General features: G+C 36.0%; 2 protein-coding genes across 12 annotated transcripts; one reads left to right on the top strand and one right to left on the bottom strand.

The window, feature by feature from the left end:
- The first annotated feature begins 6,308 nt into the window (after positions 1-6,308).
- On the top strand, positions 6,309-9,996 carry LOC147539378 (uncharacterized). 11 transcript variants are annotated; one of them, XM_086641692.1, is made up of 7 exons: positions 6,374-7,189; positions 7,237-7,455; positions 7,614-7,712; positions 7,975-8,011; positions 8,351-8,487; positions 8,583-8,662; positions 9,622-9,996. In XM_086641692.1, the coding sequence occupies exons 5-7, from the start codon at positions 8,362-8,364 to the stop codon at positions 9,701-9,703; spliced, it is 288 nt and encodes a 95-aa protein (XP_086497818.1). In that variant the 5' UTR covers positions 6,374-7,189; positions 7,237-7,455; positions 7,614-7,712; positions 7,975-8,011; positions 8,351-8,361; the 3' UTR covers positions 9,704-9,996. The 11 variants fall into 11 exon arrangements, with proteins under 11 accessions (XP_086497814.1, XP_086497815.1, XP_086497813.1 ...); XM_086641693.1 differs by having other exon boundaries at positions 6,390-6,439; positions 7,358-7,455; XM_086641689.1 differs by lacking the exon at positions 7,237-7,455 and having other exon boundaries at positions 6,313-6,439.
- Positions 9,997-11,631: 1,635 nt separating this feature from the next.
- FMA (basic helix-loop-helix (bHLH) DNA-binding superfamily protein) lies at positions 11,632-15,929 on the bottom strand. The gene is made up of 5 exons (XM_086644090.1): positions 15,658-15,929; positions 15,485-15,540; positions 14,553-15,374; positions 13,733-14,179; positions 11,632-11,892 (listed from the first exon to the last, which is right to left on the bottom strand). Exons 2-5 carry the CDS (start codon positions 15,512-15,514, stop codon positions 11,803-11,805), a joined length of 1,389 nt encoding a protein of 462 aa, XP_086500216.1. The 5' UTR covers positions 15,515-15,540; positions 15,658-15,929; the 3' UTR covers positions 11,632-11,802.
- Positions 15,930-21,108: the final 5,179 nt, after the last annotated feature.

Here is a 21,108-nt window from a genome sequence, read left to right as displayed (position 1 = left end):
TCGAATTTTGAGCTTCGTTTTCCCCACTTTCTTTAGAAACAATAAAGTTCTCACTTTCATAAATCCTGAACATATCGTCGTTCAACGCATGTTTTCTTATACTATCTTGTTGCACTGACGGTACACAATACCGGATCCCAACCCAATCCAGTATTTCCGTCAACAAGTTTCTTATGGTCTTTGTATCTTTCCTTCAAACTATTCATCTTATTTTTAAATGCCTTTTTATCGTGCTTCAGTCCAAACCTTTGGTAATACTTCTTCATAATGTCTGACCATTCGTTCTTTGAGAATGTTCCTATCACTCTATTTTCACCATTAGCAGTTACTTTATCGGCCATCAGATCGATAAAATACGTCTCGTTAAACTGAGACCAAGAGGCACCAGTTGCAATTGCCGATTCATAAGGAGGTAATGTATGATGGTTGGAAGCCATCTAAAGTAAATCGACAAAATTAGTTATTATGAATATGAAATGAAAAAAGAAAAAATCATTTAAGTAATCTTCATTACCATCACTAATACCACTAGTAGTACATCTACCAATACTAAAGTACTACCAAAAGAATGAGGGGAAAAAAGAATAATCTGTTGCTGTTGCCTTCTTTCGTACTACTACTACTACTAGCTGCTGCTGCCCTCTTTTCTCACTGCTACCCTCCTTCCTACTGTTGCTGCTGTTGTTCCTCCTCTTACTACTGCAACTCCTCTTCCTTACTACTACTACTAATACAACTCCTTTTTCCTACTACTACTACTACTACTACTACTTACCACTACTACTACTCTTTCCTCTGCTACTACTACTACTACTACTACTACTTACCACTACTACTACTACTTACCACTACTACTACGACTACTACTTACCACTAATACTACTACTACTACTACTCCTACTACTACTACTACTACTACTACTACGACTACTCTTTCCTACTATTACTACTACAACTTCCTACTACTACTACAACTCTACTCTTTCTCTTTCGACTACTACTACTACGACTACTACTTACCACTAATACTACTACTACAACTCCTATTACTACTACAACTCCTCTTTCCAACTACTACTACTACTACAACTTCCTACTACTACTACAACTCCTCTTTGCTAACAACTACTACTACTACAACTCCTCTTTGCTAACAACTACTACTACTACAACTCCTCTTTGCTAACAACTACTACTACTAAAACTCCTTTTTGCTAACAAACTACAACTCTTTGCTAACAACAACTACTACTACTACAAATACTCTTTGCTAACAACTACTATTACTACTACTACTACTACTCTTTGCTAACAACTACTACTACTACTCTTTGCTAACAACTACTACTACTACTACTCTTTGCTCCTACTGTTGCTGCTGCTACTCCTAGTGCTGCTGCTGCTACTCTTTCCTCTTTCCTAGTGCTGCTGCTACTACCTTTCCTCTTTCCTCTTTGTACAACTACAACTCCTCTTTCCTCTTTCTACTACTACTACTACTAGTACTACCAATACCCTCTTACCCACCCTCTTTCCCACTACCACCTGTTTCCTACAACTATTAGTACTACCATGTTTGCTAATACTACTGCTATTCTCTTTCTTAGACTACTACTACAACCCTATTTCACATACACAGAATTACAACCATCACTTGTTTTAATTTTTTTTATGAAACCTTGCAAGAAGAGCAAACAATTGAACTAGAAACAAAAGACATAATAAATCAATCTCCTAATCCAACATCATCAACATAAGTAGCAATTATAGATTCAAGAACAACATCAAAAACAAAATCTCTACAACAATTATGATAAGTAAAATCTCTACAACAATTATGATAAGTAAAATCTCAACAACAAAAATAGGGGAAAAGATTTCAAATTCAATATTTCTAACAAATAAATAGAATATCTTTCACAACTTCATATGAAGAGGGAAAATAAGAGATAGATCTAACAAATGAAAACAATATAAGGGGGTGGTAGTGGTTCAGGACATTGGAGGACACTCAGAGACAAAATGTTCCAGAGACATTTCAAGACATTTCGAGACATTTGTCTGTAGACAAAATGTCTTTATAGACATTTCAAGACATTTGATTCATAGACAAAATGTCTCAGAGACATTTCAAGACATTTGGTTCATGGACAAAATGTCCTGGGGACATTTCAACATATTGAATCCATGGACAAAATGTGTATTAGATATTATTATTATTATTATTATTATTATTATTATTATTATTATTATTATTATTATTCTTATTATTATTATTATTATTATTATTATTATTATTATTATTATTATTATTATTGAAGGGTAATTGGTAGACATTTATTATTTTAATATTATCATTAGTGTCAGAATAATATATTTGTACTCATATTTCAATAATATATTTTTCGACTTTTGTGGATATCTGAGGATATTGATGGCAATTGGTAGACATTTATTATTTTAATGTTATCATTATTGTCTAATCATATGAAATAATATATTTGCACTACTACTTTGAAAATAAATTTTTCGACTTTCGTAGACATCCGTTAATATCTGTGGACATTGATGGCAATTGGTAGACATTTATTATTTTAATATAATCATTATTACCTAATCATATAAAATAAAATATTTGCACTAATACTTTGAAAATATATTTTTTGACTTACGTAGACATCCGTGAATATCTGTGGACATTGATAGATATTTAGTTGATATTTATTATTTTAATATTATTACTGTCTTACCATATGAAATAAAAAAATTAATTAATATTTTCAAATATATATTTTTCGACTTTCGTAGACATCCATAGATATCTGTGGACATTGATGGACAATTGGTAAATATTTATTATTTAATATAGTTAATATAATATTAATATAATAATAATAATATAATAGTATAATATAATAATAATAATAATATAATAGTATAATATAATAATGATATAATATAATAATATAATAATATAATATAATATAATATAATATAATATAATATAATATAATATAATAATAAGATAATATTATAATAATATGATTTGATAATAATAATTATTTTTATCACCTTCCTTACTCAAATAAAATATAATAATATAATATAATAATAATAATAGAAATAATAATAATAATAATAATATAATAATAATAATAATAATAATAATAATATAATATAATATAATATAATATAATATAATATAATATAATATAATATAATATAATATAATATAATATAATATAATAGTAATATAATAATAAGATAATATTATAATAATATGATTTGATAATAATAATTATTTTTGTTACCTTCCTTACTCAAATATATAATAATAATACAATAATGTAGTAATATAATAATAAGATAATATTATTATAATATGATTTGATAATAATAATTATTTTTATTACCTTCCTTACTCAAATGTCCCCAAGTGTTCACAAGTGTCTTCCATATTTTGAGAGACATTTTTTCTCCAAAAGCTCTCCAAATTTACACTAAAATGTCTCCAAATGTCCCCAAAACCAATTTGTCTTGAAATGTCCCTAATTTAGTGTCCCAAACGAATAACACAGACATTTGGGGACATTTGAAATGTCCCCAACCAATAACACGGACATTTGGGGACATTTGAAATGTCTCCAACCAATAACACGGACATTTGGGGACATTTCAAATGTCCCCAACCAATAACACGGACATTGGGGGACATGAAAATGTCCCCCAATGTCCCCAACCACGACCCCCCCTAAGTTTTAGAACATGCTTTAGAGAGAGAAAATGAGAAATGGAGAGACTTACCTGCAACAACTTGCAATCTTTTGAAGATTTGGTGATGATTGAAGTAATGAAGAAGAAGAGGAGAGGAAATCTGGTGAAAACTAACCTAGGGTTTCAACAAAATAAATTGGGGTGAATTTTTTCCCTCCAAAAACACATTTTTCCCTCTCCCGTGCGCGCGTGAATTCGGTCGTTCCGTCTCCAGAAAATGACCTCAACTTGAAGTCAGAAGTTAAAAAAATTAACTTCAGAAAAAATCTAATTTTCGACTTAAAAAAAGTCAATATTATTTCACTACCAAATTAACTTTTCTACTTATTTACTTAAATAAGTCAAAAAGTAACTTATTTTAGTGTTGGCAAACGACACCTAAGGGTCCAAATGTTAAGAAGAAGCATATTTGCAAAGATGCCATTTTTGAATGGGCCAGCGCTTTGGGGAAAGCTAAATAGTTTCCGGGGTGTGAAGACTTGGTAAAAAATTGGTCAATTTTGTTTGACAAATTTATTTAGGGGGAAAAGCAAAATAGCTTCTCCACCTCAGCTCTTCTCTCTCCACCTCACTTCTCTCTCTCCACCTCAGCTCTCTCTCTCCACCTCTCTGTCTTCTCTGATTGGGTCGCCGGCCGGAAAATTTTCCGGGCGGCGACCACCATGAAAAAAAAAAAAAAAAATTTCACTCTCTCTCTCTCTAGAAACTCCGGCGAAGGGGTTTCCCTTCGCCGGAGTTCCGGTCTGTTGAAGAACAGACCCGATCCGGTCTGTTGAAGAACAGACCAGATCGGTCTGTTCTTCAACAGACCAGTTCCGGTTTGTTGAAGAACAGGCCAGATCCGGTCTGTTCTTCAACAGACCGGAACTCCGGCGAAGGGAAACCCCTTCGCCGGAGTTTCTAGAGAGAGAGAGAGTGATTTTTTTTTTTTTTCATGGTGGTCGCCGGCCGGAAAATTTTCCGGCCGGCGACCCAATCGGAGAAGACAGAGAGGTGAGGTGGAGAGTGAGAGAGTGAGGTGAGGTGGAGTGTTTTTTTCTTATTTCCCTTTAAAATTGATTTCCCCGGAAAATTTCTAAAATTCTACATATTCCCTTTAAAATTTCACACCCCGGAAATTATTTAGCTTTCCCCAAAGCGCTGGGCTTTTGAATGTCCAAACAGATTCTTCCCACCCATTCTTCTCACTCTCCACTTCATCTTCGTAAAAAGGGAGATTTGCTGTTTGGACTCCCTTTCGTATAATTGACTTGCTGTTTGGACTCCCTTTTTCCAGTGTTGCACTTTGGACTCCCTTTTACAAAAAAAAGTTAAATATAACAGTTTAAAAAACACCTTGGAGATGAAAATACTATTTTGCCCATGAGTAATTAAATCCAAGTATTGACCCGCGACTGACCCGTGGGTTTTAAACAGCAACCTAGCTTCTTCTTCCTCCATGCCATTGGAGTTTTTTTTATTAAAATTGATTTATCCCGTCTAACCAAAACTTTCAGGACAAAGAATATATTGAAGATAATAAAGAGACTAAAGTTGAAGAAGATAGAAGTTGAAGAGATTGAAATGATTTAAACAGCAACCAAGCTTCTTCTTCCTCCATGCGATTGGAGTTTTTTTTTCTTTACTGAAATTGATTTATCCCATCTTACCAAAACTTCCAGGCCAAAGAATATATTGAAGATAATAAAGAGATTGAAATGTTCTTTTGGATTGAAGAAGTTGAAGAAGATAGAAATGTTGATAATGGTGAAGTTATGAAGGTTTCTATCTTATCGGATTAAGAAGAAGAAAGCTTTAGCAAATTCATTAAAACAATTAGATTGTAGATTTTCAGAAAACAAAAATGGGTAATCCAAAGCGTTTGGATGGAATAGGGATGTTGAAGATGTTAATTCATCATCTTCATCAACATCTATTGATCCTCTCTCTTGCTGATGGTGCCCCACCTGGATGGGCTTTACAATCAAAATGTTTGAATTTCTTGAGTCATTTTCTTTTGTCATCTGTAAATGATAGAGAAATATGTTTTTCTAGTTTGGGCAATTGTTGGGTGCAAAATTCAGCTCATGAGCGGGGAATTGATGTTGGATTAAACCCTAACAGTAGTGGATATGATGGAGAAATGAGTAGTATTAGTGAAAATAGTTCTTCTCTGGAATTGAAGAGGATGAATAAGATAGAAATGTTGATAATGGTGAAGTTCTTTAGGTTACATAAAGTTCTAGGAAGATCAAGCACCAGAGAGTTATCTTGATCTTTTGAATGTGAGACAAGAACAAGAAACCTTTCATTTGATCAAGAGTTAGAGAGGGACAGAGAAATTGTGTTTGTGTAATGGCACCGATGGAATGAAGTTTAGAGAGAGAAACATTATAAAATCCTATCTTGCTGAGTTAAATAAATTAGGGTTCCCAATTGCAATATTAATTATACGAGGGTAAAATGGGAATTTTCTAAAGTATAACTTTAGAGACGGAATATTCTTGAAGGATTCCGTCAAAAGGGAGTCCAAAGTGCAACACTGGAAAAAGGGAGTCCAAACAGCAAGTCAATTATACGAAAGGAGGTCTAAACAGCAAATCTTCCTCGTAAAAACCTCATTCCTGCTCAGCCCCTCCCCGCCTCTCGCAAGCAAGCAACCCTCTATCAGGCGCACTCATCAGAGGTATTTTTCCTGTGTCTCTCTCTCTCCATGTGTGTGTCTCTCTCTCTTTTTTTTTTCTGTGTCTCTCTCGATCTCTCACACTTGCCGTCTGTCTCTCTCTAACCACAATCCATCTTCCGGTGTTGATAAGATCTCATTTGATTTAGCTTATGGTGGTTGATGAATAGTTAGGGTTTTGATTTAATTTTAATTTGTTCTAATCTTCTTCTTCTGTTTAGGTCAATATTTAGGGCATTATTTGTGTCTTTGAGTAAGGAAACCAAAATAATATTTTAGGGTTAGGGTTTATAGTAGGTAAGGTTGTATGTGTATTTGGCATTGAATTACTGAAGCTCTCTGTAAATATAGCAAGGTAATTTTGAGTTTTAGGGATTGCTATGAAATCGAATATAGTGTTTGTGTTATGTATGAGTTGAATTACTGAAGTTGTATGTGTATTTTGTGTTATGTATGAGTTGAAAGAAAACTAGGTTTTTGGTAGGAATTTATGTTAGGTTTCTGATATTTTTCCCATTATAGGGTTCGACAATGGTTATTTTTGTTTGAATATAGTGTTTCTAAATATAGTGTTTCCAAATCAGTTTTCTACCTAGGCGAATGTATCAAATGATTTATCATATTTTTGTTCGAAGGCTTATGGTTTTATTCATCAAGGGTGTTGCTACATGTAGAAACCTTTTCATGAGTCCATCAAAGTTGTCTTTCTTATAGACTCCATTTGTTTCAAATCCATTTGTTTCAAATCCATTTGTTTCAAATCCATTTGTTTCAAATCCATTTGTTTCAAATGGGTTGAGAGTCCGAACAAAGTTGTTAATGTGATGTGATACGAAGGTTTTGGAACAGTTGGTAGACAAGGTTGCTAGAGCTCCTCTGCCTCTATTGATTCTCAAGCTGATTTGAACTAGCTTCTTGCAGTAAATCTGACTTAATGTTTGTCTCAATCAAAATCTAATCTTAATTGAACATGATCAGAAAATCATATAATGTACGTCCGGACACGTTTTTTTAGTAAGGTTGTACTCTATCTTTCTCTTTCTCTTCTTATGTTTTTGTTTGAGATGTTACAATGAGCATTGATAACAAAGTAACTTATTTTCCTCCACAACCACGTAACTTCTTTTTTACAGTAAAAAATCTTTAGTTACTTCATCTCTCTTTTGTTTTCTTGCAGGTAGTTATCTATTTAATCTCACAGGTTTATCTCTGATGGTTGGGATTTAATCTCCCACAAATTGGTGGTTCAGATTTGCTCCCAAATTATCTCACGCAGGTACCCCTCTCTCTCTCTCTCATTTTTGCTGAAATTCTTTGTCTTCGTTTAAATTCTTCGCCGAAATTCTCAGGGAAAATCTACCCAGTTATTTAGCTTCTTGCTAGGCATCTCTATAACCTTGCAGTTGGAGAAAAAAAAAAAACAGATGAAACAAATTTAGGGTTTCGATTTTCTACTTCTCTCTCACTCTCCTCCTCCTTCTCTCAAATAGCTAGAAAGTACTCTCTCTTATTCTCTTTTACTGTTTTTCTCTTTCCAGATCTGTCTATACTACACTCTCTCCCCCCCCACAGCAGGTAACTACTGTTTTTCTCTTCCCAGTTCTGTCTATACTACACTCTCTCCCCCACAACATGTAACTTCTTTCGGTATCATTTTTATTCATCAATTCATGAAGATAAACTTCATTCATGCTTTATATGCCAATGGGAGGAGGGTATCTTTTTCCCTCCTCCCTTATTATATAGATTAGAAAGATACCCGTGAAGTATACAGGCAAGACATTGATTAGCACCTAAAACTTATCCTGCACGATTGACCCTGAGAAAAGGGGTGGGCGTACAACTAAACTTCTTCCCGTCCGGGTTTAGCTTTTCCCTTCCCCCGCCTCTTCATCTGTTTCTCTCTCTAAACAGTTTTTTGGAAAATGAGTTCAACGACGACGAGTCCTAGACCAGTACCCAGAAGGGAGAGTCCATGGGGAAGACCTGATGGTGACGATCGTCAACCTATAGCTCATCGTTGCAATGATCGTGCCGAGGATGTCATCCAGGTTCAAATTTCACACAAATACTATCTCTCTCTCTCTCTCTCTCTCTCTCTCTCTCTCTCTCTCTCTAATTTGATGTTGTTGAAATTGATTGGTAGGCGTGTTTCGAAGGGAATCCGTTCAAAACAGTACCGGGCCCTTTCAAGCTATTCTATAGATGCATGCGTTCTAAACCTGGGTATGCTCTTCCCAATCTTTATCTTTATATTTTAGGTTTCAACATTATTAGGGTTAGGGTTTAGTGTATAGTATCATGATTTTTCAATCAATTGATCCATTTTATGTTCAAAATAGTGCTTTTATATTTTACTTCCTAATTCATTATTATTACAAGTTCTTCTCTAGTTTTCTTGGGGGCGTTGAAACAATATTTGATACCCCTTAATGTTTTAATACCATGTATGTTCAATTGGAAAACCAAATAAGTACTTCAAAAATTGGCTTCAGAACTATCTCCACCTAAACCCTAACTTACATCATATGCGCCGAAGAAGGAAATTGTATATAGAGAGGGTGAGTTGAGATTTTGTCTCGCACGATGGTACGACTGGACTTAGGTAACACTAGGAAGCTTCGTTTGAGATAAAATTAGCTTCTTTTGCGATGTAACAAGAATATTTCTTAGGGTTACAATAAAATCATGTGATGTTTCCATAACCAGGGCATATTAGGGTTGCAGTAAAATCAGGTTCAGGTAAACCGTTCTTTGTGCTAGACGGCATTGGCTGCGCAAGAAAGGCACAGATTATGACTAGTACAAAAGAAACGTTTTCATGGTAATATCATATCTGTGATTATATCCCATCTATATGTGCTTCTTTAAGGAGGCTTGCTATATCAATCCCAAGACAATGGCTGTCCTTTTCTCATTATATTAGATGATACCATGGTTTCAAACATCTCATCCAAGGCCTATGTAATGTGTGATATGTGACTTACTGTGTTTTTTCTTTCATGGCACACACTAATACGTGGACATGAAAGTAAGGGCAGTAAAGTGCAGAAACCTCGACATATGTTAATTGGTTACTTATACAAGGAAACAATCTCGTAACTTCAACTTTTATTGGTTAGAAGGCTTACACGGGAAAATATTATAGATACCGTTGCGTGACTACATCTTTTTTTTTATTGCAGGGAAGAACCAACTGAGCCATTTACTTATCTAGATCTTGAACCTCCGAAGAGAGAAGAAATCAAACTTGAAGATGGCTTTTGAAAAGAAACTCCAGTGAAAAATAGTCTGGACTCTGCATATGGACTTTCCCCAATATGTATCAAATTGAAGCATTTGGGCCATAACCAAATACGGAGTTGTGACTGTTTCGGATTCTTGTCTGCTTAAGTTTTCAGTATCGTATCTTGAAGATCTTTTTAAATAATCTTTGTGTTTGAGTTTCGTTCAAGACCATTTTGTAATTTTTGCAGGTACTAATTGAAAGTATTGACTCGTCACTTAATACAATTTCTTGTTGAATAGCTGTAAGCATGTAATTTAAAGTTCTTTTTTCATCCTCTTTACTCGGTTATGATGGAAACATAAGAAAAGTCGAACATAATACTCAAGACTTGGATGAATGTATATTGGGTGAGCCGAATAATATCTCTCAATTTCATATTGTCTGGTGTTGAAAATCTTGTACACGACAAACCTTAATGTAAATTATAAAGAATAAGATGCCTCAAAATACCCAATAACTTAATTGTACTGCACTAAACTTGGGAACGTCTGTCCCACCTAGTGTTGTTAGAAAGGCCGGGCCGGCCCGGGTTGGGCCAGGGACCGACCCATTCCGTACAGGCCTGGTCCGACCAGTTAGGATACCGGGCCAGGTTAGTCCGGGTCTGTTGGCGGTCCCGGGCTGGGCTTATAGTTTTAGACCGGCGGGCCATAATCGGCCCGGCCCGGGAAAAACCCGGATTTCAGCCCGGCCCGGCAGGCTGTTGAGACGGGCCGGGTTATCTGGCCCGGCCTGGCCCGACCCGTCTCAACGGTCAGATTTCAATTTTTTTTTTTTTGTAAAACAAGTACAAAAACGGCTAGTTGGGGTTTTTACCATTTTTACCCCCCAACTAACCCGGTTTTTACCATTTTTACCCTATTTATAAGAAAAACAACATTGTCCTTCTTAAAATTTTGGGGTGATAATCCTTTTTTCCTCTCTCTGTGTTTGTGTTTCCTTTTTCTGAAAATTATTTTATTTCTAACCATATTGTTGAAATGAGGAACTCATAATTACGTGACAATCAAACGCATAACGAAAATTAATAAATACCAATATCTGTGACATGTGAAAAAGTTGGAGGTATCAACTAGATGGGTAAATCTTTAACTCTAGCTTCAAATAAAACCCTAACTGTCTGCTTGACCATCCATCCAATTTTCTCCTGATAATAGGATGTGGAGAAAATTGAATTGACAAGAAAAAAAATGTAACTTCTTCCACATGGAGGTACATCCTAGCAGTAGTCCAAATCCAATTATATTTATTGGATTGGAAGTAGCCAAACATCTTCATCAAAAAAAAAGAAGTAGCCAAACAGGTCCCACTCTCATGCCATTGCATAATAAACCACCCAAAAATAATACTACTCCACATTATGACTGACAAGTCAACGCATGGTCACAGTGTATAAACCTACGTTGACCTTGAATCAACAATCACATGAGTGCGAAACTTATTAAAAGTCAACCCCAAGAACTTGCAGAAGTTGTCTAGATGATGAAACAATACCTAGCTAGTTTACTAGATCTATCCTCCTTTTACATCCCAAATGACTCCAAGAAAAATTAATTGTGGAGTTAGATGAATGAAACATCTAGGTCCACAAGAAGATTAAGAAGAAATCACCAACATTTATGCATCCAAAGCAATATTAATAATATTGCTAGCATTTCTTACTGTTTGAATCTTCATCATCTGAATCTGATTTTTGTAAATATAACTGATCATTAGAGTCTGACTCGTTTCGGTTAAGAGCAGAACAATTATTTCAGGTTAATTTAGATAATCAACTCTTACTATAGACGTAGTTTATGCTATGTTAAAAATGAGCCAAAATAAGACTGAACAAGTCACTGAGACGAGTTAGACACATGGGAACTCAATTCTCATTACATCATGTGAGCCCACTACTTCAAAATGATTTTCGCCTTAGAAGTAGATGCATATATCTTTATTAACAAGAACAGATTATTTTTGTTTACTTAATATTTATTAATACATGTAATTATATTGGAAAACAAATCAATGATCATAGTCGATGTAGAAGAGGAGCATGCTGAGAGACGATATACAATATTCATGTTAAATAACATCATAGGGTGGTACTTGCATGGATGAAACTGAATATCTGTTGGACTGAAGTGGCAATATCTTCTGCTGTAAATCTCGTCTCACCACCAACCTGGAACATACGAAACTCAATATTATGTATATATGAATTTCAAAGAATTTACTATGATATTTTTAAGAGTTAATTCCTATATGGCCCCCTACTTTGTGACCAGCTTCCTTTATGGCCCCCCTTTTTTCGTAAATTCAAATATGACCCCCTATTTTCATGGAAATGTCCTAACTACCCTTCCTTTAAATCTTTTTTCAAAATAAAATAAAAAAAACAAACATAATTCCACCTCACTTCCCTCTCCACCACTTATCTCTCTCCACCTCACCTCTCTTTCCAAATCATCTTTCTCTCTCTCCAACTCACCTTTTTCTCTCTCCACCTCACCTCTCTCTCTCTCCACCTCACACTATCTTCTCCGATGAAGGTCGCCGGCCGGAAATTTTTTCGGCCGGCGACCTTCAACCAAAAATTTTTTTTTTTTTTTTAACTCTCATCTCCCTCTCTCTCTAAAAACTCCGACGAAGGGGGTTCCCTTCGCCGGAGTACGGGTCTGTTGAAGAACAGACCCGATCTGGTCTGTTGAAGAACAGACCAGATCGGTCTGTTCTTCAACAGACCGGAACTGGTCTCATTAGGGTTTCAATTCCCTCCCCATTTCTTCACACACTCTTCGAGTTCAATAACATAAGGAAACACCAATCAAATTCTCTCACAACTTGTCTAGGGTTTCACCTGATCTTCTGATGTACTAATTGTTAAGTTCTCTCTCTCTTTTTAACTTATCATGCTTTGATCTTGCTGGTAAAGCTTCAAAATTTGCTAGAATGGATGCGAAATCTCTTGCTAAATCCAAGAGAGCCCACTCTCAACAACATCAAAATAAAAAACCTCATCCAAATCAAAAGGCAAAAGCTTCTGTAATCACTAGTCCGACTGACGGAACTCAAAAGAAGCCATCTGGGAAACCAAATTCCCGCCAGATTCGTGGATCTTCAAGTAAGCTTCCATCCAATTGGGATCGGTATGAAGACGAGTTTGAATCGGGATCAGAAGACCCCTCAGTCGGTAACCCTAGCCAGCCTACTGATATTGTGATGCCAAAAAGTAAAGGAGCTGATTTTGCTTACTTGATTTCTGAAGCTCAATCTCAATCTAGCTCCACTTTGGATAACTTCAGTTCCTTTCATGATTCTCTACCTGGTAATCTCTTTTCTTCTATTAATTAATTTGTTCTACTCAAGTTACTCAATTTCAATTCTGTATAACATTTGGTCCATTTGGAAAGTGAAGTATTTTGGGTTGCGGAAATGATGACCAATTCATGGAACTTTGTTTGAATGATGGGAACGTTGTGTAATAATGGAATTTGGAAGCACTACGGAAAGTTCTTCAACAGACCCGTACTCCGGCGAAGGGAACCCCCTTCGCCGGAGTTTTTAGAGAGAGAGGGAGATGAGAGTTAAAAAAAAAAATTTTTTTTTTTTTTAGGTTGAAGGTCGCCGGCCGGAAAATTTTCCGGCCGGCGACCTTCATCGGAGAAGATAGAGTGAGGTGGAGAGAGAGAGAGGTGAGTTGGAGAGAGAGAAAGATGAGTTGGGAAGAGAGGTGAGGTGGAGAGAGATAAGTGGTGGAGAGGGAAGTGAGGTGGAATTATGTTTGTTTTTTTTATTTTATTTTGAAAAAAGATTTAAAGGAAGGGTAGTTAGGACATTTCCATGAAAATAGGGGGCTATATTTGAATTTACGAAAAAAAGGGGGTCATAAAGGAAGCTGGTCACAAAGTAGGGGGCCATATAGGAATTAACTCTATTTTTAAACTAAGAATTATATTAACTTATAATATAATTGACTTAAATAAAATAATAATGTCATAATAAATAGATCATAGATGAAATACCTTAACATTGAAAGAATAGAGAACAGTTTGTTCAATGGTGGTGATATTGGTATGAAGAATATTGAGTTGAAGATCTTCAAAGGCAGCTATAGTCTTAAGAAGTTGACCAGGTCTTCTTCTTGATAAAATCTTAATCATGGCATCCATACCTAAAAGTTTTACTTCAATATCAGCCAAGCATGATTTGTTTTCTGCTGTTTCTTCATGAAGTCCAGTTTGTTCGATATCGACGAGTTTCATCATATGGTCATTGGGAAGAGACTGCATATTGGGTTGAGCATGGAATAATTGTGGTGGTTGCTGAGAAGGTCCACTAGGGCCTATAGAAGATGATGAATCAGTACCACCATAGAGTCTTCTTCTCTTTTGTGATTCTAAACATTGAAGTAGTTGTTCTAATTCTCTTACAAACTCTATTGCTCCACCTATAATTGATGCTTGATCACCCTGTCAAATAATTCCATTACCCAAACTTGATTAATAGTAAAATTTACTTCACGCACTTTTCGTACTTTAGGGTTTCTTAGATATTTTATTTGCACGAATAAATTTTAAAAGTTACAAAATCCCATTGGGGAATGCCACATGATCCTGCAATTCAATCCACTAGTTAGACACGTCTAGATTTTAAACGCTTATTCAACACAAACGGTCCAGATCTTGGTCAAATTTTCTTTAGTTCGATTTTATGAAATATATAAACTCATTAACAAGCACCAAATGAAATAAGTGTTGAAGATCACTAGATAGTAGCTACTCGTTTCATTACTTTGATTTTGATATAGAGAAGATTCGATAATAATATAGGTTTTATACGTACCCGTTGAACGTAAGATCCAGGCATGAGAGACCTCAAAACTCTTAGATGTTCATTCATTTGTTTTCGTCTATTTCGTTCGACTGCAATATGAGTCATCCTTTGGCTTTCAACTTCTTCGCTCGTCTTCACCGATCTTAGCCTCTTCCTTCTGTTCTTAATTGTGACAACTTCAGATGTTTGAGTACTCTTCTTTTGATTGTTATCATGAAGATTACTTCCAAGAAAGCAAACCCTACCATTATTGTTTTCGGAAATTATCCGTCCTTCTTCTTCTTCTCCTTCTTCATGATCTTCAATATTATCAAATCTATCTTCTTCATTATGAACTTCATCAGTATAATTCCCAGTTGGAACAGATGAACTAGGGTTTAATAAGAGAACATTTTGATCATCATCTTCTTCTTGTTGTAATCTATCACTCAAAACTGGGAACTTAAGGAAGTAAACTGGGTCATCCATTAATCTAGCAGTACTACCTTCTTCATCTAATATCTTATTATTGTGGGTAGGTACTAATTTCTGATTTAAACCCAACTTAGATCCAAAATCGGCGAATTGCATCACCTCAGCAAAGCTTAATCTATCAAGAGAAGTAGAGCTAGATATTTGTTGTTGTAGTTGTGGTGGTGGAGGTGGAGGTGCTGGAGGTGGTGGTAGAGTGTTGTTATTGAACATGTAGTTCACCATAATTCCGTCTCTATTTTCGTTCGAGTTTTCTCCGAATAAAACTCGAGGCCTAATTAGTTGTTGTTGTTGATGATTTTCTTCTTGTTGGTCTAGAGAGAAATCCATACTTGTATAATTATTCAATTCCATACTTGCCTGCAACAAAATTTGAATCCAACAATTCACCATGAAATAAATGTATAGACACATATAATCATATACAAATCAAGAAAACAAGATGGATAAAATTAGGAATTAGTACTTACAGAGTAATTATCTTCTTCTTCTCTCTCCATTATGAGGATGAATTTAGTAAGTAGGGCTAGATTAAGAATCATAAATTAGTTACAATTTTTGGTATAATACTAACTAACTAAAACTACAATTTATTATATGAAATAGAAATATGAATCTATTACATATATTTAAATAATGTTACCTTTTAATTTAAGTCAAACTTGATAGAGTTTGATAGGTTGAGAGATAGAAAAAGAACAAAATGAAAATCAGTGTTTTTTTGTAGCATTGTGGCAGAAGATGATTCAATTAGTAGAAGAAGCTAAAAATTGGGTACCCATCATGCATGGTTGGATATACTTGATTTATCTTCTTCTTATAATGCATGGGAAAGAGTATAGAGAGAGAAGAGAGAGAAAGGGTAGGAGGAGGAGGAGCCTTAAGTAATAAATAGAGGGTTAAATTTTCCACCTCATTTTGGTCACCTCTTTTTATTAATAATTTTCACAGGTTACCCACAAAGGCTCTCTTTTTTTTCTTTTTGATGATCCGGGTCTTTCTTGCTTACCTTTATCACATGATACCTATTTAAAGTAGATTCTACTTCTATTTATCTCTTAATAGGTAAATTTCGAATTTCTTTTTTGAATTTTTAAAAGGCATCCCTGGTGTATTGATATTTATAAGGGGAGCCTTGGATGAATTTAATCCAGGCAGCCATATACGTAAAATGCATTCGATGGAATTATTTCAGAGAGCTTATATTGTTGCATTGGACAGTTTAGTTCTTAGTTAGTTAGTTAGTTTATAGGTGAGAAATTCAACTTGAAGGATTTTCTCTTGCCACTGCGTCTCTCCAATTAGGCCCCCCATTCCAAATGCATCCCACCAAAACATGGATATAGGGGTGTCTATAGCAATTAGTGGGTTGTCTATTGGACTTTTCTTACAATTATATGGGAACGTTTAAATGTACTCATCATTATTGTTATATACACTCACATGGAAGGTATTTATTTTTGAGAGGATAAATCTAAGGCCCAAAAAAGGAGCCCAAATACCAAATCCAACCCAATAGGGAATATTATCTAAAAAAAAACCCAAAAAGTGATTTTACCTCTCTATCCCTACAAAAGAAATGGTTACCTCTCCTCTCCCTCACTCATTTCCCGCCCAAAAAAAGCCAACCTGACTTGATTAGACACAACCCTCTCCATCACTCATGCCAGCCTTACTCTCTTCTCTCTCGGACTCCGCGCGCTCTCTCTCCTCATTCAAACCCGATCAGACACAACCCTCTCCATCTCTCTCTCTCTCTTCATTCAACCGATTGCTCACTATCTCTCCTCTCTATCTCTCCTCTCTATCTCGATCAAAACCAGAAAACCGGTCCATCTCTATCTCTTTTTCAAGCGAAAAAGCACCGCCATTAACGCCTCTTGCATTCCAAACGTTACAGCCGAATCTCTCTTTGCCCAAACCTATTTAAGCAACCGGATCTACTCTTTTTCCTCTCTATTTCGCTCTGTTTCAACGAATCTCAAGCTTCTCTCTCGATTTCTCTCTCTTTCAAAAACAGGTACATCTCTGTTCTTCCTCTAACTCTTGATCCTCTCTTTGTTGTTGGTAAATTAGTAGGATTGTTGGCACATTTTTGGGGTTTCTGGTTTCACATCTGTGGGTTTTGGTACACTTTTATGGGTGTTTGAAAATTTGGGGGAGTTTTCAAACAATTAGTGTTTATGATTTCAAAGTTTTGTAGTCTGATCTATAGTCTGTGATAAATCATTTTGGGTTGTTTTTCGAAAAAGTTTTAGGGTTAAGCTGCTCTAATGTTTGTGATAAAACATTTTGGTTGTTGTTTTGTGATTTCGGAACCATTTGGTGTTTATGGTTCTACATCCAGCTTCTATGTTAGTTTTGTTTTAACATTTAGGGTTGTGATCCGAAAGTTAAGTTTCTGTGGAGACATTTAGTACTTTGTCTTTGTTTTTTGGGGGTCTGTCTTTGTTTATGAAGTGCATGATTTGGTTTATCATTGTGGGTTGTGTTGAAGAAATGTTGGATTATGTTCAGACATTTTGATAGTTGTTAGTGATTTCGAAAGCATGCATCTACACATAAAGGTCATTTGGGTGTTTATGATACTACATCAAGTTTCTAGGTTAGGGTTGTTTTAACATTTATGATCATGTGGAGAAATTTTGTCATTTGATCAATATTTATGGGTTGTTGATTAACAGAATGTGTTTTTTTTAACATTCATGGTTGTGAAAAATAAAATTAGTATATGTTTATACATTTTGGTTGTGTAGATACATTCTGCAGTTGTTTTTCTTTGTGTTTGTTTGAAACATATGAACTTTTGCAGACAATCCCAAGATGGTTAAAACTAACGCAAAGAAAGGAGATGGTGCTGATAAGAAACAACAAACTCCTGTGAGGGCTAGCCCCAGGAAGAGACCTGCTGAAGAGCCATCAAATGCTGGGCCAAGCAAAAAAGGCAAGAAAGTTGCCAGCCCCCAACAAGCAAAGGTGTGTTATTGTATAAACATTTTTTACAATGTTCTGACAATAATGTTTGTGTTCTCACATTTCTTATAATTGTTATGCATATTTGTTAGTGTGTTAACATTCTGTAAAATGTTGCTTCAGTTATTGATCTGTCATTATTGTGTAGAGGCCTCTGCTTATTGTGTAGACACATTAAACAATGATCTGCCATTACTTATTGTGATGAAGCATTAAGTTTACTGTTGAACATTTTGTTGAATGCCCTGACATTTCTGTTATTGTTTCTGTGAAGCACCGTGGGTTTACTTCAAAGGCGAGAGTGGCCAAGGTGGAGCCTCAACCAAAACCAACAGAGGCTAAAGAGCAGAAGAAGAAAGCTGCTTTCAATTACAAATGTAACTTCAAAGCAGTTTTCAAGGTGGCGCGAGAATTGCAGTTATATATTACTGAAGAGCAAAGGAAGATGTTGCTTTCTTCACCATTCGGGGCCTTATTTAAGGCAGTGACCAGTTTTAGTTTCCGAACAGAGAATGTGATGGAGAAGCCTAACAAAGCCATCTATGATCTTCTGTACTGCTACGACAAACAGAGCCAAGCCTTCAACATCGGAGGGAAGATGATTCAGTTCACTCCCGGAGATGTTGCTTTGCTGTTGGGAGTCCCAATGGAAGGACAAATATATGAAGCATTCCCAACAAATTTCACCCTCGATGCCACAAAAGACGAGTTTCTGAGCAAATACTTCAGAGACTGTATGGTAGAGGGAAAGGCTTTATCTTTTGGCGGCCCCAGCATCGAAAAGGCTTTGCATGTGGCTGCAAGAACAAAGGCTCCGGCCATTGAGTTCTTGAAACTATGGATTATGTACATGGCAGCCACATTCCTGTTTGCTTCAGCTGCCGGCTCCTCGGTTGTCGGGAGTTTTTATCACAATCTCCAAACGGAGAGAATGATGAAAAGAGTTTCATGGGCGAGAGCTATTCACTCCTACATGATGGAGAGAATAAACAAGCACTCGGAAGACCCGGCAAAAGCTTCAGGATGCCTGACTCTTCTCCCCGTAAGTATTCATAACCATGCACTTAAATGTTTCATAATTTCTTATAGTGATAAAAGTCAAATTAGTTTGCTCTGACATTCTTTTAAATGTTTCATCATTCTTTTGGGGCTTCTGTAATGCTGAAACATTTTGGAGAATGTTTGGGCATGTTATAAAATGTGTTTCCATTTCTTATGGTGATAAAGAAAAACAGTACTGACCTAAGAGTGTTTAATTTCTTTGCAGTACTGGTATTGCATGCACACCAGGATCCATGAGGACCTGGTTGGAGAAGTAGGGGTCAGTCCTAGAATAGCTCGATGGATGATCGAGCCATTCTTCCTTAAAGGACTGGAAGAAGAGCTGGAAAGCATTACAGAAGAGCAGGTAATTTGTTTTAACATTTCTTATAATGTCTCGGTGATTTAAATTAATGTTCTAACATAACTGATGTCTGAGTGACATTTTAGAAAATGTTGGAACATTTGCAAGAATGTTGGAACATTTAATTAAGTGCATGTGTTTTTTTAAGAGGTGTTGAGATAATAACCTTATGTATCCCTTCTTGTAGGTGAAGGTGGAGTTGGTGGCGGAGTCTGTGGAAGAGGAAGAGTTGTTAAACTTCACGGAGAGGGTGGTGGAGGAGATGAATGAGGAGGAAGTAGAAAAGTTGAAGGAGGAAGTGGAGAGGTTGAGAGAAGAAAATTTGTTGGTTAAGAGAGAGTGTGAGATGGTTAAGAGAGAGAGAGAAGTATTAAAAGAGGAGTTGGAGAGGATGAAGAGAGAGAGAGGAGAGAAAAATGATGTATTGGAATTTGATTTTGGTGTAGGAGGGGAGGTGGATGTTAGAGACGAGGTTGGTAGAGATTTGGTGACTGTTGGAGAGGAGGTGGAGGGTGGGGAGGTTAGACAAGAGGTGGAGAGTGGAGATGGTGGAGAGAAGATAGTGGAGCAGGAAGTAGCCCCAAAAAATGCGGAACAAGTAAACGTAGAAGCCCGCAACGAAAAAGAAAGTGATGCCGAAGCCCAAACTGAAGGAGCAGAAATAGACAATAAGGGTAAGAAGGCAATTTCTGATGAGTTGGAAAAGGGTCAAACTTCAGGGGAGGGGCACAACCAGGAGCAGAAAGAGAGCCAAGTTGCTGGGTCAAGTGAGTAAATGCTCACGCAATTCTTTACTTCTGTTGACATTCCTGTTTTTGCTTGATAAGAAGTTGGAAATGTTGGAGCAAATACCAGAATGCTTCAACATTTGAGATACTGTTATAAAAGTAATGAATATTGTCTTTTTTTAGATTTAAGTTGGTTTTATTTCTAGTTTATTTCTTTTAAGCAACGTATTAACTTGTGTGCAATCAATCTATCTTCTCTGAAATTCTTACTTACTTGTCAGATGATTGGTATGAACATAAATTGTTCGGCCATCGTTACAAGTTTTTTGATAAACGGTAAGTAAAAGAGTTCTATCGTACTCCCACGATGTCTTTTACCACGACAATTGAAGACTGTCTTTTACCACGAACGACAGTAGAGTGGTCGACTAAGTAATAAATAAGAAACAAACAAGTAAGTGTTCTTCTCCCCATAAATACGTAAAATGTTGGAACATCCGTGATAACGTTTATATATATTGATCAAGAATTGGAGAATGCTTTTTGTTAAGATTTGGTTTTCTATCGAATGTTGACTAGTTAAACGTGTGGTGGTGGGGGACAGGTGAAAAGTCTTTTGGAAGTGTTTTGAATGTAGGTGAAAAAGAGACGGAAGAACTAGACTTCCAGCTGACTTGGCCTTCAGCTTTCTTTTCAGAGGTTTGTGAAGTGGCCAAGGAATATGAAAACTACGAGATCGTGGAGAATGAAAGTTCTTCGGAAGACGATTTTGTAAATAAGCCACAGGTTGAAATGGCTGAGGTTGTTCAAACAAAAGAGAAAAACAAACAAAACTCTCTGGTAAAGAGGGTAAAAACTCAGCCAAGAACCCGAACTCTGACCGAGAAAGGCAAGCAACTCGAGAAAAAGAAAACAATCAATGTAGAGGAGATTATAGAGTTGGGAGCCGGAAAGTCAGAAGAGGAGAAAGTTAAGAAGCTAGGAAACT

The sequence above is a fragment of the Eschscholzia californica genome, unplaced genomic scaffold, assembly GCF_041429995.1.
Source record: "Eschscholzia californica isolate CP2 unplaced genomic scaffold, dmEscCali1.0.p SCAF_5, whole genome shotgun sequence".
Lineage (NCBI taxonomy): Eukaryota > Viridiplantae > Streptophyta > Magnoliopsida > Ranunculales > Papaveraceae > Eschscholzia > Eschscholzia californica.
The sequence above is the reverse complement of the archived record's forward strand: the minus strand, read 5'-3'. Positions and strand labels throughout refer to the sequence as shown.

Coding starts and splice junctions, on each gene's coding strand:
- LOC147539378 (XM_086641688.1), top strand. CDS start 8,362: ATGAGTTCAACGACGACGAGTCCTAGACCAGTACCCAGAAGGGAGAGT. Junction 8,488..8,582: donor GTGCCGAGGATGTCATCCAG/GTTCAAATTTCA, acceptor ATTGATTGGTAG/GCGTGTTTCGAAGGGAATCC. Junction 8,663..9,621: donor TGCATGCGTTCTAAACCTGG/GTATGCTCTTCC, acceptor TTTTTATTGCAG/GGAAGAACCAACTGAGCCAT.
- FMA (XM_086644090.1), bottom strand. CDS start 15,514: ATGGAGAGAGAAGAAGAAGATAATTACTCT. Junction 15,375..15,484: donor AAGAAGAAGATAATTACTCT/GTAAGTACTAAT, acceptor ATTTTGTTGCAG/GCAAGTATGGAATTGAATAA. Junction 14,180..14,552: donor CTGGATCTTACGTTCAACGG/GTACGTATAAAA, acceptor ATTATTTGACAG/GGTGATCAAGCATCAATTAT.